Consider the following 26,135-nt stretch of genomic DNA (forward strand, 5'->3'; position numbering starts at 1 on the left):
TGTATACGCGTATTAGATGTTTTGGTGTGTGGTATCGCAGGGAGCGGCCCATTACTGTGGTTTATTATATGGCTGGCTCCGCGAGCGGGCAAGATGAGTCAAATCCTGCTCTGTGATTGGCTACCCGTGCAGGCAAGATGGAGCTATCTTGCCCGCTCGGGATTACCCGTTGCCCGTCCGCTTGGCATCGAAAGTTTAATCCCGGGCAACAATGCAATCTTTTCTTCGATTTTCTCGTTGTTCTGGGAAGAAACGCTCACTAAAATGTTCGGTTAACTCTCAACATTTACCTAAAGGAAAGAAAAGAGAATGGAATCGTCCTGGTGTAGCGAAAATTTTGTTTCAGCTACAATGAATGTGAGTTAAATGGGTGAGTTGCTCTGTGTGTAGTATTTTAGATAGATTGGTTTTGTAAAACTTATTCTCTCAAGTCGAGTGCCAAATTGATTAGTTCTCTAGGTTTGCACATTCAAGATGTTGTTGTTATACCGTGCCTTCCTCCATCTCGGCTCCGAAAAAGGGAACGTACAGGGTTGCTATAACGTTGGATGATTAGTCACAACTGGTGAGAAGGGCCGGCGAAGCTAAGACCCATACGGTCGTCTTAGCTCGCTTTAGTTGTTAACGTGGGCCAGAGAAAGTTAACGAAATAAGAAAGAAAAAGGCTAAATTTCCGTGTTGGCCCTCACAAATCTAGATGGAGTCCTTCATGTTCATCTGATCTGGGTGGAATGAACTGATTTCTCAATGCCGACTTGATGGTCATGCATAAGAAAAAATCTTTCAAAGCCGTGATCCACAATAAAGCTCGTTTTTAGCCATCGTGAACTGAAATTCTACGCTAGCATGTGAGTTAGGACCGCATATCAAGAGTCGAGGCAAGGCGTCTTAAGCTGATATTGTTGTCAAGATGTTGTGCCCTTTACAAACCATTGTACTGCTAACTAATCCTTCACAATGATTTGTGCATCCTGACATTGAGCACAAAAAAGGGGAAAACAATGATAGCCACGGTCCGAAGGCGATGGAAACCAGGTGGAATAAAAATAACTCGAGTACTTTATGAAAAGGTTCATTGCTTGATTTAGGAAGGAAGATTAGGATACTAATGAGATCTTTGTCCAAAGATGAATCGATATAGCGAAGCTAGTGTTGTCAAGAGTTGTGCTGTGTATCGGTTGGCTTAACCTAGGCAGATGTGGAATGGCAGGGAAAAATAAATAAAGGCCACACCCTGATTGGTGAGGATTACGTATTCATTCATTTTTCCAACATATAATTTCAGTCTGATTTAGTTTATATTTACATAATCAGTTTAAGTTTTTTCAAATTGTTAATGGCCACTAATACAAATTAGCAATGATGTGTAAGAAAATTTCTTAAACATTGTAATCTAATTAACAGAAACATTATTTTATAAGAATACTGTATTTCTTGTTTAAATTAACTCACTGATGGTGTAAAACAAGTTTGATCTGGGCAAACAATTGCCAGAAACAATGACAAAATAAATTATTCGTGAAAAACAAAGTACTTCATCTCACAAATTTGTTGATTTCGGCCAATACGATCAGTTTACTCTTCCACTTGGCGCTTGAAAGTGTTGTTTTCCATGCGATCCAAGATATCACTGTATACCTTAGTCATCTAAAGGCAAACATGATTTCAATGGTATTGTTACTGATTTCTATTTGACCTTTTCTAGATAAATTTTCTACTTACACGTTATCTTGACCGTTGTAGAACCATTTAGTTTTTCGCGCCCACAGATGAAGAGAAACAGTTAAAGTAACGATGACGCATGATCATGGGGAAATAATTTCACGAGAGAACTCGTTTATTCATGATCACCAGCTGGATTAGGCCGCTAAGAGAAAAATTGCTAAGTTATATCAAACTGCCCCAGCGCAATTCGACTTCAAAGTTCGCACTTTAACAGTCCTTAAAATCCGTATTCGTATTGTAACAGTCGCTAAGGTGCGCACTTTAAGTCCATTTACCTATCTTTTGAGGCGGTTGCTAGGGATTTTTTTGCATGACATACGCACTTATTTCAATAACGTCTAGCTTTCATATTTGGATTCCAACAACCCTTGCTAAGATCCGCTTTCTCGCTTAGTCATAAGCCTCGCAAATGTAGTTTTGGTTTAGAAGGTCCCAAAATGCGCAGAACTTATAAGCAGTAGCAAAAGTAGACACCGCCATTAAAATGAAAATTTCTACCTTTTCTTGGTAGTTACACTTGAATGTAGACAAATGGTGCAGCAGACGCATGGCCAATGAGCACCACTTCTCTCCGGCCTCGTGTCGACCAGAGCTGTGAACAGAAAAGAAAGGTTGTAGGGGATTGCAAATTATTTATTCAGGATGTACCATGTGTGTACAGCAAATGTACCCATGTTATGTGCCATCTCTCTCTCTCTCTCTCTCTCTCTCTCTCTCTCTCTCTCTCTCTCTCTCTCTCTCTCTCTCTCTCTCTCTCTCTCTCTCTCTCTCTCTCAATCAGGTTTTAGACTGTTTATTCACAGCCACTGCATTATTAGATGAAACGAATGAATGGTTGACAAACATGGACAATGACGTATTAACCTTTTCTCTTTTTTTCTCTTCAAACCCGCAGTAAACACGAAATATTATCTTCGAAATAACAACACTTTTTTCTCTTTGCAAACCTCGGAGTGAACATATCAAAAATGTTCTCAGCTTACAACAGCACTAAGCTATGGAATGACCTCCAAGGCTCTCTGAAACGAGCGATAAATAACCGATATCCGTAGTATATTTTTTACCTATACAGTTCATAGAATGCCTATTTATATATAATTACTGTTATTATTTTTAACGCTTGGCTTGGCTTCGTAAAGTTACTGATTGAAACTGCGACAGTAAATAAAGTGTCGATCGATCGATCTATTGATTAATAGATCGATTGATCGATCAATCAATCAATCAATCAATCAATCAATCAATCAATCAGTCTATCAACCAACCAATCAATCAATCAATCAATCAATCAATCAATCAATCATTTATTTTATCAATCAATCAATCAATCTCTCTTCTGTGCGTGTCTCTCTCACTCTCACTCTCTAGCGACATAGAGACTTTTCGTGCTGAGTACAAGATGACCGGTTCACAGTAATAAGACAAATGACGAAGAAAATTAATTTTCCCGAACTGCCGAGTGTTTTATTTTAAACCACTAAGGTTGCAATGTAAATGTCGCCAAATAAAGTTCTAAAAGTAAAATCGAAATTTAATTTTAAATTAAAAAATACCGACAAAAATAAATGAAAATATAGCTGTACAAAGGAGCAAGTAAGTTGTTTATTTGTAAGCTTGATGAATATCAATCCAGAGTATTTCTTTTCACTTTAAAATCTTATCAAAGGTACGAATCAAGTATCATACCTGAATAGGTTGATTCCGCAATTCCACGCTTTCGTCATCAGCCACAAGATTTGAACTTCTGGATAGCAGCCCTGGATCAAAAATAGTTGGAATAATTGTTTTAGTACGTTTACGTTCCGTTACAACTACAGAAAGCCGTAAATCTTTGGGAAATTTTTCTGAGAAGTTAACCCACAATACCAAGAGAGTTTACAGTTGAAAAGAAACTACGCAACACTGATCGCATGTTGTACACTATTTCAGTTTTTCTATTCTTTCAAATTCTGTGCCTCCAATCAGTTAATCTCCTGGAAGGTCGGTTCAATCACTCACACCGCATACTTGATCAATGGAGGTCAGTTTTAGCACTAACGCATACTCTTATGCCGATAAAGGTATTTTACCTTTGCTTGATTCTCGATGATTTCGCAGATGTCCTGGTAAATAGCTAAAGCTTCTTCTTTGCTCTCTGCATCACTACTGCTGCCGCTGTTCAATGCATGGTGTACAAGACTGTGGAAAGCTTTGCTGAGCACAAAGGTAAAACCGTGTTGAACTACAATAGGTTATTGCTACTTCTCCTGGGGTGGGGTGGGAGTCTAGTGCATGGGGATACTAATTATTTACAGGTAACCCCAAGTCTTTTATCAGTCGGCAAAACATTCTGCGAAAACTTATAATACACTTGTCTTTGTAGCTGGAAAGGCGTTAGATCTGGGATAAAAAGCTTAAAATGTTTCATTTCTTTTCAACAAGATTTTCAATCCAAGATGCCAGTAACAAGTTATCTGATTAGCTGAGTCATCAAACACGAATTACCGAGACTTGGAAAGTAGAGTATAGTGTCTTGTTCCTGAACTTAACACGAGAAAAAGGGGAAGGCTTCTATAGGCGTGGGTTGCTAAAAACTTATTATTGCTATTGTTGTCTTTGTATTTTCTATTTTTAAAATATTTTTAATTTTTAAAGCATTTGTAATTTTTTAAAGCCATCATGTAGCCATTTTTAAAGCCATTATGTTGTTTTTTCTCAATCTACAGGACCCCACTAAAAATCACTTTCGTGATGTGAGTTTTCTGTATAAGGAAGATGATGATGATGATGATGGTAACTTCGGGCCTAAAAATATTGATTCTGAATGAACGGAACGTCTGATTTTTGCAGTCACGTACGCCGAATGGTACGTTGCATACAACCCGGCCTGGGTAAGTCTGAAATGTGTTTAAAAGTGAAATAAAATAAAGTGGGCCATGGAGGTTGACTCTGTCATTTTCTCCTTTACTAAGGGAGACTAATGAAAGCGTTTAGCGAACCTGGTCCGCTGCAGTTAACAATTCATTTTTTTTTTTTTAAACAATTCATTAAAATCATTGGTTCCGCTTTTTCCTTTTACGATATACAATATCCAGCCCTTGACTTTCTGTCAGTAGCATATTCTTAAAGAATGTATTTGTTAAATTATTTTAAGGCTATTAAGTAACAAAGAAAGCTGCGTGAATTATGAAATAAATTCGATCATGGCATATGTTAGGTATTCCAGGTACCTTAGTTTAGTGAAATCAACCACATCCATAACCAGGTGTTTCTTGATAGCAACTCTCAAAGCTCTCATGCTAAGCTGCCTGTGGTACACAGGAGACTCAACTGCAAGGGCTGTAAAAAGACAACAACAACAACAACAACAACAAACTTTATTATACCCATAGTCTACAAAAAGCATTTACTATGTACATGTATCACACCAAAAATGGGGTAAAAAGATGAGAAGCACAGGAACATCGTTGAATTTATTAAAGGAGAACGGACAAGAAAACGGACAAGAAATGAGTTCATGTAATCCATAAAATACTAGAAAGTTCTGAATTAGGGACAAATGTTTCGACAAAGGCCATAGATACGTATTACCGTTTTGTTGCTGTTTGTTTGATTTTGTAGTTTAGGAAAACAATACGAGAATTACAACAACAACAACAACAACAACAACAACAACAACAACAAACTTTATTATACCCATAGTCTACAAAAAGCATTTACTATGTACATGTATCACACCAAAAATGGGGTACTGGCTACCTGAAATAGCCTAAGAGTTAAAAATGCCAGGCAGCCAGTTAACAGAAAAGATATTTTATATGTTCAGGTCGGGCACAAGATTATATGCGAAGTGTTAGCAATACCGCTTGCAACTTTTAGAAAGCTGCAGTGAATGGAAAAATAAAGTTATTTTAATTTATAAGTTGTTTACCAGCAAGAGTTTCAAAAGTATTTGGATCCGTGTGTGGCAGAGCCTCGGCATTATCTAGACATTCCGATAGGTCTGTATCACCCAACTGAGCCTTAGCCTCAAACTCATACAGTGTCAGCAGTACCATGGATTCATCTGAAAATAAAGCGAAAATGTATTTGGTCTTACGTTAGGTTTGATTAATTTCGTCAGTTTCTGACGGTGTACCGCCCGTGTGCTGCACTAAACAAGTTTCACAAGGAGTACTACCAGAGATCCTGCGATCCTACATCTTACAACTGCTTCTAGATTAATAGATCACATTGAAACTGCATAAATTACATTGAAGCATGCACGCGATAGAATCTAACACATTATGGCAGCACGCTACCTTTCTGATTGCTTGATCCTCCAGCACCTATTTTCTTACGTAGATCCCGGCAAGCCTCAACATGTCCTAAACACTGCCTCAATAGCTTCCTCTGCATAAGAACAAACAAAATTGCAACAAATTGTTTCAAAGATAGCAACGAATCTTATTACTATTTCTAAGACCCCACGCAATCAATCCATCAATCAATGAATCAACCAACCAACCAACCAACCAATCAATCAATCAATCAATCAATCAATCAATCAATCAATCAATCAATCAATCAATCAATCAATCAATCAATCTCATAAATGCAACCACTGGAGTTTTAAACAGTAATATTCTTTATAAATTTTCCCCGTTGATATGACCACTCGATATACAAGGTACCTCAAATGACCAAAACAATTGATGACTCAAAAGTCAACATCACATATTTAATCTGTGTTTGGTAAAACCTAGACATTATGAAGAACATATAATGTCATTTAATGTCAAGTCATTTCGCTAGACAAGAGCCCAGAAGATCAACTGCAGCAACTATTCTGTCTCCTCGAGCAATCAGTGGTCAGGGCGTGCCGGCTGAGAGTCAGATTCTTAACGTTAACATTGTTGTCTACTCATTTTAATTGAAGAAAATATTTTTTTCTCCTCCTCTTCTTTCGTCGGTCTTGTGGACTATTTTTCTTTTGAAAGCAGAATGTTAGGTGGCGGCGGTTTTTCTCCTCCCCCAACCTTTGCTGAAGACGTAGTTATTTATTGTTTATCTGTTGTTTGTAATAAAACGCGTCAGTTCGGTGGCCAAATTCACACCAACCAAATGTGGACTTATTACTTCAGCAAACTAGTGCGAAACTCTCTGTGTAATATAGCGGTATCTCGTTAGCTCATTGCTATCGGTTTGATATAAAGTGCTTTAACCATCTATTTCAGTTTGTGTCTTCCTTCTTTGTTTCGGCTATCATGATTTCACGTTACCCCTGTAATAAAACCAAAATTCCCTGGCCCGTCAGTGGGTTTACTTACTTTTCAGTAAACGGTTTTTATCAGCTGTAGTATCATCGGTCTCGTATCTATTATAGTTTGAATCGTAACCATACTTTTGGACATAATAATAAACTCAAACTCAAACCTTTTCTTCTCCACTGCTGCTTTGTTCTCTTGCTGCTTGAACTGCTGATGCAGCTGCCATGACGAGACAATTCTTTTGACGAACTAAGTTTGATGACTCCATTGGACACAAGCAGGAAAACTAAACAAGAAAACGATCACTTTTAAGGAGCATACATAACGAAAAAAATTAATGGATTTTCGTCTACAATCACTGATGAATTTCTGCAACTGTCAATTTCTCATTACAATTACGATGTCCAAAGCGGTTATCTTAATATACGGTTCTTTACAACCAACACGAATTTGTAAAATTGAAAGGAAAACCCACACACACAAAAAGGAGTGAGGCTGCTAAACGTTTTCAAAGGAAATTCGTCCAAATGAGGTTCAGTATTTTTATGAATTTTTGAGTGAGTGTCGCAATGCTATGAAGCCAAAACCAAGGATCCGTTAGAAGGTTTGCACTTACCGCTAATCAATTCAAAAGGAGTTCGAGAAAATACTTGTAGGTACTTTTGAGAACTGAACGGACTCCTGGAGCGTCGAGGTTGATGAAAGTAAACGAGAGTTGATACAGAATCCATACCACTGGGTGGCTTCTTTTTCAACATACCTTGTGACAATACAGAAAAAGCTTTTGCATTTCTGAGCTATTATCGGTACTTTCCAACGCAAGATTCCAGGCTGAAAAAAAAAAATGATAAAAATGCCTCCTAAGTAAAGTCAAGGCTTTTATTCTTCTAGTTGGAATCCCAAATTGGTGCACTTTCAGAGCTTCCTTTTAACAAAAGAGCAGTTTAGAACATGCCGTTGGGTTCCTCTTTATGATACTATTTTCGACCAATCAGGTCCAGATCCAAAATGTTTTTACCTTGAATAACTTTCAGTTATGACGTGTATATTGAACTTCAGTGAGAAGACCATGACCACGGTCTCAAATTTTATAGTTACTCTCAGATAAGTGTAAGACGAAACTGCTTTAATTGGTTAGATTTAACAGTAAACCGAGTACACTTTTGCTATATGTTACTTTTTTGGAAAGTTATTTATCTACAAGGTTTACAGACTAAATCTCACCAATCTTCATAAACCACGTGGCTTCCGTCTGTACATTAGAATCACCCACTTGTTGCATCTGATTCAAGCGATCCAAGGCTGCAACAAAATTACATAGAGTACAGTGAAAATGTAATACGGCCAATACGTTAATTACTGGCCATTTTATTCCTGTCGCTCAAGCAATTATCTCACTTCCGCCATTAATTATTTACAGCCTGAAGGACAGTGACATGGAAACAAATGCCATTTGGAAAAATCGTAGAGAAGGTATGACCCAGCTGTTACCACCGTATTTGACGTCTGCATGCATGGTTGCATTCAGTAGCAATGCAAATAAAACGTATTTCTTTCACCCTAACGGCCTTTAAATAATGAATAGAGTCATTTAAATACCACTTTTCGTTTGCATTCAGTCTTTTTACACCAACTTACCGATTTGCAGGTATCGAAGAAAAGTACCAACATCTTTTCTGTGTCATTAAAAGAACAAAGCCACAAGCAATTGGTTGAAATCGTTTTTAATAGCTGTATAAAATATAAATCAACACATTCTGTACAGTGACATCTGGAGTGAGTCAAGAGTGTTCCTCTAATAAATGCCGTGAGACGAAATCACAAGCATTTTTCAGGGGCTTTAGATTGGTGGAATCAAATCGGTGTAACAGCCAATAAAGGTGGGTTGCGAGCAAGGAGAAAGTCGCCACTGACGTTAAATTACGCTCTAGGTCTTGCTACTGAACTCGAAGCAATAATTCCCAACTTATCGGAAACAGCACTCTAAGTATCCTTTCAGAAATATACCTCAAGTCGTCTTTTTTATTCGGATGCTCGACCACTGAGCTTAGTGGTAGAGCATCCGAACTAGTAATCGGAAGGTCATAGGGTTCGACTCTTGTTGGGAGAACTCGGATTTTCTTTTCCCAGTATGCCTGTGTCACTGACTCAAAAATGCATCTATCACTAGATATCTACCTTGTTCTGGAATCTGTGGGCTGCGTAAGTTTCAATCTCGATAGACACCTAATTAACAGAAGCACTGACAGTCATTTTTTGCACGCATGAAGGCAAGCAGCGTTTGATGCTATTTTCAGATTAAGAAACACATTAACGTCGGTACTTTTAAGGTTTGTTCCTTTGTTAGACCACATTTCAATAACTACGCCTCATTCTACTATCACTATGTTAATAGCAGGAAGCTGGGCAAACTTCATGAAGGGGGGAATTGCTGTATTTTTAGTCTTTTAGTCGATCAATCCTCTGATTTCCTCTCTTTAGATGGTAGCGTAGGAAATAGTTCAAAAGACCGTCGTATCCAACGGCATCCTTATTATTGTTTTCAAGGTCCAGGGAAAATAACCTAACAGAGCTTTGCACCTGATTATTTGAGAGACATTTTGATCATTAGAAGCAATGTGAAGAACTTTAGAGGTGTCAACAAATTGACTTTAGACCACACCCTGTCATATACAGTGCAACTGCCAAAGCTTGAAACCCCCGCCCTTTCTCATTCCGTATTTTGCAAGCTATGCAATCTTTTGAGCAGTATAGTTCACTGGCAGTTCAAGTCAAAAGAATGACTTTACTCTTATAATATTCTGCATTTGTCATTTTTCTTTTAGACGGCTTTATATTCGTATTTTAACTTGAATCTTATAATGTGATTATTCATTTCTTGCAATGTTATATAGTTCTTGTTAGGGGGGGGGGGGGGCCTAATTAGCAACCTGAGTACCGGACCGGGGGTAAATAAAGTCATCATGTATGTACATTACGTGTATTTAGTTTAAACCGATAAACATCGACGACTTGAAAAAACAAAAATCACAAAAAAAAACGTAATAGTTTAAACATATGGCACAAGAGCTAACACATTTTTTCCATTCAAAGCAGTGTAATACTGAATAAGTAAGTATTATATGCTGCATCGTACCTCAGTGATGTCAAAACCTGTTGATTATCAACACTCGTTGCTATAACTTGTTCCAAGGCACTGACAGCCACTTTGTCATTCTTTTGCTAGATGAAAGGAAGAAGTCATATATAGATAGGCAACTTTATTTATACAAGGTAGCCCAAACAGTACGGAGGTCTCGCTATCAATAGGGGCCCTGTCCAGTTTTTGTTGTTAATCATCATAAAGTTTGCCGCACACAGGGAGCATTCAACATTAATATGCATGGCGTCTATAATTCCACATTGGGTCGCTTAGTTAAACTTACACTAACTTTGGCTTATCAATCGATAGAGCTATGTATCTGTTTACAAGAGGGTCAATTTAAGAAGATGAATGTCTCCAGTCACCTGATATATGGCTTCTAGACTCTCTTTACAGTAGACAACGTTTTTAAAACTCTTCGGGTTGGCCAGATTGAAATCGGTTTAAACTTCGGTTCTGTTAAGCTTCGTCTAAATAAACGATCCATTATTTTTCATAAACGTAAACCGTAAAACTTTATTAAGTTTTTATTTATTTATTTTATTGTTCCAACAATTTGACGGGACGACAGCAGGAAACTAGATTTTCAACAACAGAGCGTCTATCTCTGTAATGTTGAGCTCATGGTTCAATGGATCTTCCTTCATCGTCAGTTAATGGATTTTGAATGTAGAAAATTTGTAGCATAAGTTGGACAATAGATAATTCCATATTCTAAATCCATTGTAACTACTGACGATAGAATATCCATAAAAAAATCTTTAGATTAAAGATAACCTGCGATCAGGCGGGGTTTTTTTTTCCACCGCCGCCCCTGGCACTAAAAAAAAACACCTCTGGTCGTGGGTTAGATAAAAGGGAACCGTTGTGTTTTTAAGCCTTGTTTTCCCCTGTAAGACTTATATCATTCAGCTAAATCTAAATCGTTTTTGTATAAAGTAGAAGCGCCGGTACCTCTAGAGCCAACTGTGCAGCAAGACAAACCAGCAAGTGAGCATCAGTCTCTGTGACTTGGTCATCTTGCCTTGAACCAACCTCGCTCATCTTGGTCATGGCCTCTACGGCTAGGGAATAGTGAACAGGACTATTTTACTGTCTGCTCATATCCACATCTGATTTGAACTTTGCTTAAGAAATGAGGCACTTAACAGTCTTGCCGTTAAGCCTTACAGCCCTGAGATTTCAGGTGGATTTGGAATTGGCATGCTAGGAAAGCAAGCTCACCGGTTGTTGTTTGTACAAGTTGATGCATAGAGACAGCTGTTCATGGGGTAGATAGTTGGATAATCAACAACAATAACAACAACAACAACAACAACAACGATTTCGCGTAATTTCAGAGGCATTTTCTCAAGCTGACATTGGGATATTTGCACTCGAAGTGTGCATTATGCATCAGTCAATTCCAGCAGTGCCCATTCCTCCCCTCCCCCGGGCATAAGTGGGGTATTTCTCAACATTGTCCGTCTCGGAGGTGGGGCATTAGTCTGCCCCAGGGCATTTGACGGCCTCGTGATTTTCACGTCATGGCACTCTCACTTCCTTTCAATGATAAGTTCATCGAGAAAGACGATAAATTCATTGATTGCCCACGTCTACGGAGGTCAATAATGAGATGGTATATCCGGAGGTATATCCAATGAACGAATGGACACTGAAACGATAATGAGAGATGGGACTTATGTGAGACTTTAATAGTTTGGCCTGGGTTAACTTTCATTCAGAATAAAGGTAAGCCCAGAAACTGCGAAGAAACTGTGGGGTATTTGAGCGGCTCATTTTTCCCGGCAGTGGGGATTTGCCGGTTTGTTTAAAAAAATTCTAATGCCGGGGGATCGACCCAGGTTGGGGGGAGGGGGGAGGGGTTAGGCACTGTTGGAAATTACTAATGTATTACATGAGCACCTTATTATAAAAGCTTTCATTAGCCTACGGCTCCTTTTGTTTATCACCTATTAAATAAAGTGTTCTAATGGATACTTTACAACATAGTCTGCAAACGTGAGGACGTGAGGAGCAGCATCCACTGATAATTTGAGTGGATTAAGAATGAAAGCTTAAGAGCGGATGTCTGTAAATATCAACCCGAGGTCTGCAATAGCGAAAAATTCAAAATTCTCAAAAAAATTCACAACATAGCCCACGGTAAACTATTGCAAGAAATACATGTTTTACTTCGATCCGATAATTATTTTTGATGTGAGGCTATGATCTTGAATTCACCGCTCCTGAACCGGGTTTTCGGTGTCTGACACCACATGTTGCGAAGACCTTGTTTTAAAAATCAAACTAGTTTCGTTCCAAACGAAAAACATCCAGTCTGATAAAGTACATAATTATAGACATCATGAATGGTATGTTACTCATCTGAAGTGAAAATTAAATATTTAGGAGATTTTTCAATATTTACAATTTTTTAAGCGATTTCTCGTGATGCCAAATTGACAAATTTGCGACGCTAAAATCATCAACTGGTACATGGCGTTGAGGATAAAGATTTACACCACGTGAAAGAGCATCATTTCTTCTTATAAAATCCGCTTTCAAAAGTATGGGCAACACAAAAGGAAATTTTTGAGGCCGCGAATTACAAGTAGTACTTTAGTGAAATTTGAGCTTTTCTGTCACGGCATTCCGATGCCAAAACTCAGATTAACACAAGATGAAAACGTTTCAAACAACAATTGTTTGTTGGTACTTGCTATAGGTTTTGGCCCACGTTCATAACATTACTTTCCATGGTTTTTAATCATTTCGGGGCAGGCACAAAAGATTGTAGCAGTTTTAGTAGACCCCGAGTTCAAAAGCGTATAAAGGTCACAAAGGTCAGTTTAGGTAGTCAACGTTTTGAATTCGGACCAGAATGTTTTGCATTGAATCTTACTTTAGAACAAATTGAACAATAGCTACAAGTGCTACGTAATTCATACCTTTTGAGCGAGCGTTCTTTACATTGTAGAAATCATCATATCAATCAGGAACGATATATGTATTTTACCGCGATTTAAGAATACGTTTAACGGCAGAGATTGCGTTACAGTTTGCACAGATCACTTGCCCCCAGCGGGGGGGGGGGGGGGGGAACTCCCATATCAAATAGGCGAGTTGATCGTCAAAAATTTTGAAAAGTACCACTAAATTGTTTTGTAGCCGTGATCTGTACAATTTTCCCACTTAGTGGTACCAACTCTAAAATGAATACGCTAAGTGACAGTTGACTGACATTTATAATAACTTTCTCTTATATGTTTTCGCTCAATACCCTAAAACTGGCTAAAAGGTAGCGCCATACCTTTGACAGGTACCAAACCACGAATTTTAACCCCCGAAAGCTACGCTCACCCCCGTCAATTTTTATATACCCCCGGGTACCCTGCGAGCAGTGGCCCTTCGACTTATCTAGGAAGATCGAAGGGCCTCTGCTCACAGGGTACCCCCCGGGCGCATGCCAAGGGTAATTTTTCCCTGCCGCTTCTAAAACTATCTAAGGGCCGCGGGGTTTGCTGACTGAACACTGAAAACTGAGGCGGAGCTTCTCGTAGACAGAGCAGGTATCGAATTACTGTAACGCAAAACTCCTGACCTTAAATAAGAATTACCTTAAATAACGCTTGCAATTTGATTCTGAATTACTGGTTATTACATCCACACACATTTACGATTTTTAGTGATTTTTTTTAAAAAGTTATTTGGCCGTGTGCTTTGTCACTGTAGCAGTCTCCCGACGTAAAGAATGGGGAGGTTGAGGGGGAGGCGGCGGGGTAAGAGCGAGGAGGGAAACGGGGTTGCGTCACCACTGTCATCCCTATTTTCCCTCAATATTTCCTGTAGTACGACTCACACCTACGACAGTCGACCACAGTACATTGTCAGCAGGAATAAGGGAGGAGCGCAGGGGGAGCAATTTTTGTCAGAGAGAGGACCAGGGTTTCACAGCCTGGATGGCACAGCTACGCTCCTTTGGCTGTAAAGCCAGGTCTACAAAGTGACATAACTAACTGACTAAACTTCAGCGTAAAATTTCCCTTAGTATCTTCGAAATCGATGACAGCCATCTGATCAGGTCTATTTGCTCAAGACATCGAGATGCTTATGGCATCAGACGGCGCTGCCAAAACCGATTCTGCGCCGGTCCCACCAAGTTGGGCAGCTAATCGTTTCAAGCAAACGAAGGGAGATCGGAGCATCACATTTGTGCAGTCTAGACTTATCCACAAGATGACCTCGATATTAGTGCCTGTTGGCTTTCGCAAGTACTCTAAAAATTCAGAGCATAGCACCATATATTCAGGCAACATGATCTTGTTGGATCGTGTTCTCACTTTGACCCATTAAGGCCAAAGAAACCATACTTTGCCTGCTCAAATTCCATTACTGATGGATGAACTATCTTTTATCGCATGAAAACTATCATACAACAGACAATTTTTGTGAACAATAAATTGAAAATTGGGTCTTATCCAGATGAACTAGACAGTGACATTGCTTTTAACTCTCTTTGAGTAGCATTCATGGTAGCCTGCGAATAAAGCCGCCTCTCATCGCTCCCGGCCCCCGAGGGCCGTTTCGCGAAACGCCCCTCGGGGACGGGAGCGATGAGAGGCGGCTGTATTCGGAGGCTACGTTAGACTGAAATTTGAAAAACTTTATCAAAAATCAAAACAACTACGTGTGTTTAGACGCAACCAGATAAAATTATGATAAGCCAAACCCGTAACCTCAGTTTGAACTGATTATATAATTAATTGTCTTTGGGGTCTAGCTGGACGAAACATCAATTTCTATCCCGTGGACAAGGGCGTACGTAAGTGCAAGGTCAGCGGTCTACCGGTGAAATGCATGTAACACAATCTTTGTGACCAAATGTATAAAACGGCCTAAAGTGTTACGATGTTTCCTATAGATGTCCCATATTTCTTAAACATCCAGTGTGGCCGCTCAAAGGTATGAATTATATAGCACTCTTAGCTATTTGCTCCATTTTTTTTCAAAGTAAGATTGAATGAAAGAAGTCCTGGTTTCATTTTATTCCATATTTACTAGTGTTGTGACGGGTTGACAACGTAAACTGACCCGTGTACGGCTTTTGAACTCCGCTAAAATCTTTTGACATTGCCCCTAAAGGATAGAAAACCAAGGAAAATAGTCTTATAAGCATAGGTCATGCACAGGCAGTGCCCTGTAGCAAGAATTAATAAACCATTGTTGTTTGAAACGTTTTCATGTTGTGTTTATTTGAGTTTTAGCATCGGAATGCCGTGACAGAAAAGCTCAAATTTCACTAAAGTACTACTTGTAATTCGCGGCCTCAAAAATTTCCTTTTGTGTTGCCCATACTTTTGAAAGCGGATTTTATAAGAAGAAATGATGCTCTTTCACGTGGTGTAAATCTTTATCCTCAACGCCATGTACCAGTTGATGATTTTAGCGTCGCAAATTTGTCAATTTGGCATCACGAGAAATCGCTTAAAAAATTGTAAATATTGAAAAATCTCCTAAATATTTAATTTTCACTTCAGATGAGTAACATACCATTCATGATGTCTATAATTATGTACTTTATCAGACTGGATGTTTTTCGTTTGGAACGAAACTAGTTTGATTTTTAAAACAAGGTCTTCGCAACATGTGGTGTCAGACACCGAAAACCCGGTTCAGGAGCGGTGAATTCAAGATCATAGCCTCACATCAAAAATAATTATCGGATCGAAGTAAAACATGTATTTCTTGCAATAGTTTACCGTGGGCTATGTTGTGAATTTTTTTGAGAATTTTGAATTTTTCGCTATTGCAGACCTCGGGTTGATATTTACAGACATCCGCTCTTAAGCTGCTGAGTACTGAGCTGCACAACGGGTCCATTCAGGCAACAGACGACAACATTTGAAAAAAAGTCTTTACACTTCGAAACGTTGGTTGTTTGAATCTTGTATGCATTTGCATTACACGACAAATTGGCATTACTTTCATTGACTGGTTAACGTTATAGACTGCTCATTAAAATTATATCATTCTATACCACTGCTGCACCAACCAAGATCATCTTCTCCCTCCATGAGAGCGATTTTGAACTTATAGAAGTAAACAACAGGACTTTCGGGATCGCTTTGTTCCGCTTCTTTTATAGCCTCTTTGGCCTAAAATGAATGGAAAACAAACCAATAAACAAACGAATAAACAAATAAAAAGCACAAAAAACGAAAGATGTGGGAGTGGCTAAAAGATCTGTTACAACGCCTCAACTGGTTCGGGCACCAAATGTGCATGCCATGAAACCACATAGGCTCCGTTGTTCGAAAGTCGATTAACGCTAATCCCCGATTAAATATTAATCAAGGTTTCCATCTCGCTTATTATATTTAAAAGAGCTGATTTTAGCTATTAAATGTTGAAGAAAATTACAAGTCAAAACTAAAGGATAAAAATATTTTGCAAGAATCTTTATTAATTAGTCATTAAACTTGAATCAAAGTTCATGTTAACCCGGGATTAGCTTAACTGGGCTTTGAACAACTGGACCCATAAATCTTATTTCAATTTGGGCTCTGATGTCTAGAGACTGCAACAAACGATACTCCCTCTTTAAGGCTCATGGCTGACTTACGGTCAATTAGCCTGAGTTAAAAAAAAAAAAAAAAAAACAACGTTAAAATAGCACTAGGTAAAGCGAGAGCACTAAGCACAAGATGAGGAAATCCCAAGAAGGAAAAATCACGTCTCTTGCTGTGCGCTTGTTCCAATGTTCCACTGGGCGTTTACAGCGATGCCTTATATATACCACTTCTTAAGTTACCACACCATGCGACTATCTTCAAAATCATAATCACACTATCATATGTTTTGGATTAAATTCTCGCTCTTTTATAACATATTTTCCCAATCAACTCATTTTTCACAAACCTTCTGATAATCGTGAAGATTCATGTAACAACAGCACTTATTCCGCTGCAAGAAAAATGACCCAGTTCAGGATGTTTGTAATTTTCTAACCAACTTAGCATTTAACATTAACAAGGCGATATACTGTTCAAATATTCCTACAGTAGTATATTATTTGATTATGACTATTTCAATCAATAGCTTTTGCTGGCGCTATCATCTTGGCAGCCGCGGAAATTTACCGATCTCATCTAGTTTAGTGAATGAAAACATCTGCCATGTTTGCCTTGATATGAAAGCAAAAAGTTTAGTCTAACCTTTTTTTTTTTTCATGTCTTTTGGTAATTACACGTGTGCTTTAGGTTTCTGCATGTTTGCATACTTTCCTTATCTCAAGGTAACTGGATCATGTAATAATGTAAAATAATCTTTGTGTACAAATAAATAAAAACACCCTTAAGAAAAAAAAGGGTCTATCAGATTGATTGCTCTTCACTAAAAATAAGGATTTCTATTGGCGCCGTTTATATTAGGCAAAAACCCACTATGTAGGTAACATTGTTAACGATTGATGACTGGAAACCAGGGGGAAATGGGTGGAACGGAACGAAGATTTCACGCGCGAAAAGGCTGAGGCCAAAAGTCAGTCACAAAAGACCCATTCTTCTCTTCTTGTAATGTTTCAGTCGTTGGAATTTCGCCCATGGAATCTGGCTCTCAAAGGATGGATGCTTCTAAGTGATACGAAAACGTTTTTATTGCACAGCCAGGTAAGCGTGCTAAGGGTCTGAGCACACATGATTAAGACAGAAAGGTTTGATTAATAATAAATCTTGTTTCAAAGGATCACAATTTCTTATAACCAACCTGTAGTTTTGCGATACTCTTGCCTTTTGTTTCACTTGAGTTAAACAGGCTTAGAGAATAATTATACCAGTTTAACGCCTCATTGTAGGCTTTTTCCTGATGGTGAGAGGAGAAATTGTATAATCGGTATTGGATTAGTCCTTTCTTTCCACGAAATGGCATGTCTTTTGATTAGTGGCTGTTTTGTGCGATATTTGGTGGTACCCAGAGCCGGGCTTGGTCATCAGGTCGACCATTCTTGTTAGGCGTTCTACAGCATTAAGCAACTATAGGTATAATTACTCCCTCTCAGGTTGAATACTAAAGTTAACCATTACACCCATATAGTATTCAACCAGCGGCTGATCACATTATGTTATATTACACCAAAGTGTAGAGACAAAGTGCTTTTCCTCTGAAGAAATGTACCTGTGAGAGTGGCCTTAATTAAATTCAGAAAATATGATTCAGGAATACTAAAAAATTATATTTAAAAACTGACTTAAGGGCTAATCAGTATACATAGCACTTCACTCGAGTGAAATGCAATGCAAGCCCCAGAAAACCTGTCAAAACTCTCCATAAATCAGCCCAATGGACCTTTATCACGATAATTTGAAATTTTGATGTAGGCCAGATAAAGAAAAACCATTGGCACTGCTGGAAAGAGCGCATTAAGGTCGCGTTCGATTGACTGTATTCTGGAATAAGAATAAGCGGAATGGCTGTTAGATTTCTCTTTTAAAGTACATTTGGTAAGACATTTCTGCCAACTGTCGCTGATACATGATAATTTAAGAGCCATTTTGTATTCCAGTATCTCCAAAAATCTCTTATGAGGGATTTCTTGTCAACATTGAATGTATTCCTATTTCGGAATAGGGTCAATCGAACGCACACTAAAATTAGTACTAAGGCCAAGTTTGAGAGTCCGTTCTTTTAAAATAGCAAAGATATATTTCTTTAAATTAAGGAATTTACAGAACGTCTTCATTAAATTGCCAAACTTAACAAAAATCTCATCTTGGGCCGTTTTACGAATTTTAAGGTGCTCTTTTCCACAGTGTCAACCGGTTTTCTCACTGATCCTGACGACATCGAAATTTCAAATTACCGTGATAAAGGAGAATAGCAACACAAACAACAAGAAATACACACTTTACTTTGAATGACTTAAAAGTAAAAAAAGAGGAAGATTTGACTCTTATTTGTAACTTGAATTGTATTTTAGGGATGCAAAATGCGACTTATTATAAAGACGGTAATGTAACTAAAGAGTTACGAACAATTATCACTCACAACCTGATATGCAGCGGCGGCTTTTTCCCATAAAAGAATATGGAACCTTTGTAACATCTCGGAATCAACAGATTTCCCTATCTGACCTGAGAATTAAAATACATACCATTAGTTCAAACGTACAGAGGACTGTCGGTATGTTTAATAAACTTACTACATAATCAGAGTTATTTCTATAATTTAAGCCTTTTTCAGATCCACGATGAACGCCGCTTTCAGGTCTTCCCTAAAGACTTTAAAAGACCAAAAAGAGCGAAATTCTTTGAGTGGAGCAACGCCAAAAATAGAAAAGCTGCATTGACGCTTACTAACGAAGTTTTACATGTAAGAAAACTGACTGTCTTGACAAAGTTTACTCTCCGCAAGAATATCAGTCAGTTGAAGAAACGTATTTATAAAATTTTATCTAAACACTGAAATTTAGACCCTTATACCGATTTCAAATTCTTGTCTTAGTCAGATTAATATGCATGATTGTGTTTCTGATGGTAAAACGTACATACCAACGATACAGTTTTCTATTAGTTCTCTTGCAGCTTCATCCTGTTTGTTTTTCAGCAATAGATCCTTTCAAGATAGAGAAAACTACTATTAGAATCAATTCAATATGTGCGCTTCTTTAATTAATTCTTAAAATATTACGGCATTCTGTTCTGTTCATTGGCAGTAATGGTATACGTTACCGCTGCGGAGAATCACTTGATTTCTCAAATATAATCTTAAGTAATTTTTTTTGTGTAGTAAAATTGATCAATCTTGATGCGACATGTATTACTCAAAAGGAATGGTATGTACACAAAACACCAATGTGAATTCTTACTAGGTGCTCAAGTTGAATCTTATAAAGATCAGGAGAGTTTTTGAATCGCGATGACAGGATTTTCAGGCAGTCAAAGGCCAATTCTGTCCTAAAGGATAAAAAAGAAAATAAAACATGAAAGCATAACTTCTCTTCATACATCAGTATAACTTCAATAATGCCTTATAAATGTTCAAAAATGACAATGTCAAGTTACCTTTTATGTTGTATGGCCAGATTTATAGCACACAACCCAAGTTCTACCTTTAAGTCCGGGTGCTGAAGAGTTTCCTCAAATGCTGAATAAAAAACATGGTAATTACATGTAAGAGTTGTAAATGACCTTGGACAATAAAATCAAAGCAATGCCGTAAATGTCAACGACGGATTTGCGACGTGTTTAGGCAGGCGGCACTAGTTAAGTTTTTCAGTAAAATGTGGTGTAGAAATTCTACATTTGTGCCTGAATACTCTTTTCCTTCTCTTCATTTTGGTCTTACAATCGTTTCCCATTCTCTGGTCTCTCAGCTATTGGGGTGACAATGAAAATCATGATTCTATTTTAATCATCTTGAAAAGTAGATAATTTGAACAATACTTTCTCAACGTGTTCGGAAGAATGTTCCATTAAATACCTGACAACAATCTGGAAGTTGAACATGTTTCCTCTCCATTACCCATTATTAGCAGTTTGGCTTTAAGATAAAGACCAGCTGGATGGCTGTATTCCTACAAAATCAATCAATCAATCAATCAATCAATCAATCAATCAATCAATCAATCAATCAATCGATCGATCGAGCAATCAATCAATCAATCAATCAACAAGTCAAAAAGTCAATCAATAAATAAAAACATGCATCAAATAGACACGGACTGGCTTTCATTTCTGATGACGTTAATTGATGGGAAATAATACTTACAGAGTTTGCAAGGTCTGCAAATAAACGAGAAACGTAGGTTAAGGTATTTGTTAAAAATGAGATCGAGGATGCATTAAAGTTTACAAAATAATCATGTTGTAGCATATCCACTATAGGACTTCTCATTGAAAGCAAAACGGAATAGACCAAAAGTTGTAAATGGTTTGAACCCAGGAGTCATATACTAAGTCGGTAAAGTGTATCATCCCGGTGAGTGTTGTCCTTCTCAGACATTTTACCTTCTTTTACAACAAACAATATCAACATTAAATATTTTAAATATTTCTCGACAAGGACGACTGCGGACAAGATCGAGGCTATGATTATAACTGTGTGAGCTTACCAGTTGCGTTTAGAGCCAATTGCCAGTTTTGTTGAGAGTCCCAGTCAAGATAAGCATTCGCCATGAGACGCAAAGTAGTGGCCTGCTGTAAGAAATATAAATATACTATTTTCATAAAAATTAACCAGTACAGCTCTGCTAATCCATAAAGATATCTTTCAATAGTTACACTTCGTAATTAATTTCATTAATGTAAACATACCTCTTTCTTAGCGCCAAAAGGATTGTGTCCTTTCCTAAGATCATAGCTTTCCCTATAATAGACGTTATGTCACAATTAGTTACGCGAATAAGTGCTTATATTCCTTTTATTTGTATAGATGGCTCTTACTAAGTTCTCGTCTGTTCTCTCTATACTTTAAAAAGAATGCATGACTCAATAATACTTAATTTCAAATGTAACCCAATAGATTAACAACAAATGCAAGTTTTCAGAGTCACTCTCCGGCTATTGCTTACCTAAGCCAGCCAATACAACTTTCATATTCCTCTCGATAGTATGTATCAACACCAAAGTTGTAGCACAGTTCCGCTAGAGTGGTACTCTTCGAAAAAAGAAAATAGAAAAGACTCGAGAAACTTACAAAGCCATTTTTTAGAGGAAAAGCATTCATATCATGGCGCTGCAACTTCAATTACCTCTTTTAAGGGAAGTCTTGCCAAGAGTTCTTTAGCTTTGTCAACATATCGTTGTGCTGCATCGTGCTGATTCAGTGAAAATCCCTGTTTCAATAAGCAAGCACGCACACGAATCAACAGTCTTCAGGTTTAAAAATGCCTTCTGTAAATCAGTAAATTCCCCTACCATACCTGTACACCTTTTTTAAATGTGCTAAACTTGACGAGATAAGATTAATCGAAATGAGGTTGAAATAAACCTGTTCTGGAATGTGCTCTTTATCGCTCATCTCTAGAAATTTTCTAGTAGAAACCCCCCTCCCCCTCCTCCGTCTTAGTAACACTAAGAGTAAAAACAAAATGTGACGATGTAACTTGGAGGAATTTTTAGAGCTGTGAAGTTTAAATAAGCCTTGGAACTGATTTCCGATTTTTCCGGAACTTTAGGCCCGGATTCCCCGATCTCCGGGTCTGAATTGGTTGAGGGGGTGACAATTTCACATTATGTCATTGTAGAAGAAATTATACTCACGGCTTCAGCTCTGTAACAGAAGACTCTAAACACGTATCGCTCACTTTCTGCAGCCTGTTTGTTTTGTTCCACTGTGGAAGATTCGTCGTCTCTTAAAGACCACAGCTTTTGCAATCCATCCCAGCACTGCAAAATAAAGTTTTAGAGGAGTGCTGTCTTGAATATTGGTAGTAATCTTAACACTTAAGTTAAACTTATCTAAACCGGCAAAAATGTTTTAAGTGTCACAAGGAACAACTCCCCTTAATAATTTTAGACCTCACCTCAGATGCTAAAGCGAGACATTCCTCTGCCATGGCTGGGTTCTGACAGTCTAAAATAAAGAACGAACAGTTGATTAAAATAAAACAAATTGCTGGCTGTTTAATGTCCACGCTATAACTGTCTATGTGATGCGCTTAGCTAAGTCGAGTCAGTTTATTTTTAGTGTTTGTATTACCTATAAAATCTTATGAATTTCTTTAAGATTTCTTATACTCACCCAGCCAAGCCTTTCCTGTTTTAGTCGTCATCTAAAAATGAATTATAATAGACAAAATTATAGGAGTCAAAAACATCTTGCTGGTTTACGATTGTTTACTATAACAGTATAGGGGAAATCTTTGAAAATTAAAGCATGTTCATGTACTCCATAAAGTAAGTTCATTGCACTTCATTCATTGACTAATGAATTTACTTATTGTAAGATGTTTGTGGAGCGCTGGATGCTATAATAACTTCTTTAAACCAAATATCTTGTGCGGACCAGCGCGGGTGGAGCTCCCTCTACTCACAAAATGTGTAAAGATCTATATATGCGAGTGACTAAATGATCATGCCTGTGTACCCCATATCACCCTGTAAACCTATTACGTGTGATTCTCCGAATACGCTTTTTTTTTCTAAATGTAATTCACGCAGTGAGTAGCTTTACCAAGTGGGGCATTAACGGTAACGTATACGATTTTAGCTTGCGGTGTAAGCCAGACCACCCACACCACACCCAGACCACCTGACCACCCAGACCACAGACACAACCTTTATTCACTGCTAACGGGCCCTCAGTTACTTCTCCTAAGAAAGGGTACTACTAGTTTAATTTCTACCAGAGCCTTCCCGGAACATGAACAATTTTTCTTTTCTTACCACTAGCTGTTTCCTGTAGGTTACTTCACTGGTTTCAGTAGCATTAGCCAGAAATGACAGGTTACACGCTGTATGCCTCACTGAAATGACACCATAATTTAGATGTCTGTTACTTGTACCTGTATAACTCGAAACATTGCTTTGAAATTGTGGAAACTTCAAATAATAGACTGTGACATGTGTCAGTCATCATTTGTGCAAACTTGACCAGTAATAGGCATTTATTTCTTTGATAAAAATGATATGAAATGATTATATGTGTGAACTGCAGATCATGCAATATCCTCTGACTAATTGAACATCCCAGTGGACTTCATTAGCAAATTCAGCTGAGCAGTTGGGAAGAAGAAAGCTCGACAATTCAGTTCCATATTGGTACCGGCATCATATGGGTTCAAATTTCGTTCAACCCTGATTTTTTTTTCCAAGTCCTCCTTTCAGTTGCCTTAAGACTGCAATCGTAGACTATAAATAGCCCCTTTTTTCGTAGGGATTAGTCAAGGCTCGAAGCGCGCGATTTGTTTTCCTATCCCTATAAGAAAAATGGGGACTACTGGGAGTCTACTGCGAGCGTCTTTCGTCGATAAGTATGAGGAATATGATTTCGATACAAAACAGGTTATAAGTTCAAATCTTGCAGACGTGATAACATCCAGAAAAAAATCTACCTTTATTAAAGGTGGATCATTACAGAAGACCGCTAAAAGGTGAGTGAGGTTTATATAAGCAAGGACACCACAGAGAACAAAAATAACCTAACTGAGATTAGCCAGCCAAGCGCTGCAAGCAGGGTGTGACCCAAGGATTACAAAAACCCTGACACAAGTAACGGTACTTACATCTTGCATTGCAGACTGCTTCAGTTTGTCCACCAGTCTTCATTGCCACAGCAATATTCCACAGTGTGACCGCACAGCTATGAATTTGGATTAGCGCTGCATTGTTTTCAGTCCTATCAAATGTGAGTTGATGCAATCTTGTTACTACGTTTGTTATCCGATTTGCCAGACCTGAAACTCTCTCCTTATTGCTTTGACTTTGGCGTAAATCTTTGATAAGTGCTGTGTAAATGAAAAAATAAAAACAACAGCAACAACTTTATTTCGGTGCATTTATTCTTCAGACGGCATTTCGGGTTTTGTAACACTCCTTTTGCATTTTATAGTAAACGAAAAGAGTTCACCCGATATCTCTCCTACCAACACGGTACTGTTCATTACCGAAGTATTTTTCTCCAATGTGCCTCTTTTTTGAGAAGTTTTAAAAGAAATAAGTCTTATTTTCAACGCTGGATATCGAAAATCCTGGGGTTTAGACGAGTATCCAAAAAAAAAAAAAAAAGAAAAGAAAAAAGAAAAAGGCCCACACACGTGAACCTTAAAGGTTTGTTTTTTAAAAGCAAATGTTCAGCTTAAGTAGTCTTTTAACATTTTACAGAATGATTTCAGTTGGGAAAAAATATCCAGAAAAGAAAAAAAAAATAGTTGAAACGGTAAGGAAAGAATGAAGTGCCATAAATTAAGCTTCGGATAAAAGGCCCCCGAATACAAGTTGGTAAGTCACATACAGTATGCTGTTTTACGTTGTTAGCTTAGTGACACAACGCAGGACACAGCATTTTAGTATTTTGCTTAAATGTTCTCGTTGGGGGCCATCTTATTACAGAACGACAGGGAGAGCAAGCTGTCTATCACCGTAGACAAACAATGTTATAAAAACGGACCGGGTAGCTATTTAGTGATTTTAACTTCTTAATTATAAAATCAATTCACTTTATTTATTAACAACAACCAAATATACCTTATACCTTATTTATTTATAAACATTTTCATCTTACCTTGCAACAAAGTTGAAGCACTTCCGATGTCTTCGACCCTATCACGAACCATGTTGGGATATCCAAAAAATATACCGCTCCTTCACTAATTTGACACTCTTGAGAAAAATATGACTTTGGCGGTTTTTTTTTTAACAGGGACAACTTGATGCAAGTTTACAATCGAAACAGTTTCAAACTATAAAACAAGAGACAAGCTTTGCTGAGAGCGAGAGCTGGTTTGTTTTGAAATGTTGAGCTGAAAATAAACGCGGGTCGCCCCGCGCCGTTCGCGCCAAAAGGAATGGCGCGAAAATCCGTGGCTGGCAAGGCGACGAGGCGACGACCGCGGTTCAGAGCGGAAAAACATTCTGCGCAATTTTTCTGCGCATATCCGTTCGCGGGCGCAAGTGAATTGAAAACGCTGCCGTTCGTTTCGATTCTGTATTGTTGAGCAGTGGCTTTTGTGGTAAAAATACATTTTACCATCTACGTTTTGTCCAATTTCATCGAATATGCTATAAAAACGGACCGGGCACGTTACCAACACCGTGTAAGTACAAGAACGAAAACTGGATTTGCGGTACAGGTTCCGGTACATGACTACAAACACAGCAAAGGGACACTCGACTTCTTTTATAACTATGCTACACGAGCTTCATCTCTATTTAATTCTCTATGTTCCTCATTACAAGACAATTCATATTTGGCGTCAGCACAACTGAAATTGAAATAAAATTCTATTTCAAAAGTTGCAGCTGGTCAACCTCTGCTCACTGGATGCATTTATTTATTTATTTTTTCGTTTCTAAAACAAAATTGCGCGACGAGTGAATGATGGCAAGAGTGCGACCACGGAA

The 26,135-nt window shown here is 38.1% G+C and overlaps 1 protein-coding gene across 6 annotated transcripts; it reads right to left on the reverse strand.

Annotated features, from left to right (window-relative positions):
- Positions 1–3: 3 nt before the first annotated feature.
- Positions 4–25,526, reverse strand: LOC146450090 (testis-expressed protein 11-like). 6 transcript variants are annotated; one of them, XM_085100771.1, is made up of 33 exons: positions 25,297–25,526; positions 24,299–24,520; positions 23,460–23,539; positions 22,816–22,846; positions 22,598–22,647; positions 22,335–22,460; positions 21,824–21,907; positions 21,644–21,729; positions 21,387–21,438; positions 21,185–21,269; positions 20,842–20,855; positions 20,554–20,647; positions 20,136–20,217; positions 19,940–20,027; positions 19,623–19,686; positions 19,120–19,205; positions 17,842–17,937; positions 16,996–17,040; positions 16,115–16,232; positions 11,050–11,159; positions 10,090–10,175; positions 9,132–9,179; positions 8,592–8,629; positions 8,178–8,255; positions 7,714–7,784; positions 7,120–7,239; positions 6,006–6,096; positions 5,636–5,770; positions 4,935–5,043; positions 3,795–3,903; positions 3,412–3,482; positions 2,224–2,317; positions 4–1,647 (listed from the first exon to the last, which is right to left on the reverse strand). In XM_085100771.1, the coding sequence occupies exons 1-33, from the start codon at positions 25,346–25,348 to the stop codon at positions 1,576–1,578; spliced, it is 2,787 nt and encodes a 928-aa protein (XP_084956897.1). In that variant the 5' UTR covers positions 25,349–25,526; the 3' UTR covers positions 4–1,575. The 6 variants fall into 6 exon arrangements, with proteins under 6 accessions (XP_084956897.1, XP_084956899.1, XP_084956893.1 ...); XM_085100767.1 differs by having other exon boundaries at positions 950–1,647; positions 3,795–3,918; XM_085100770.1 differs by having other exon boundaries at positions 957–1,647; positions 3,795–3,918; positions 16,130–16,232.
- Positions 25,527–26,135: the final 609 nt, after the last annotated feature.

Source organism: Pavona decussata, unplaced genomic scaffold, assembly GCF_977016875.1.
Source record: "Pavona decussata unplaced genomic scaffold, jaPavDecu1.1 SCAFFOLD_510, whole genome shotgun sequence".
Taxonomy (NCBI): domain Eukaryota; kingdom Metazoa; phylum Cnidaria; class Anthozoa; order Scleractinia; family Agariciidae; genus Pavona; species Pavona decussata.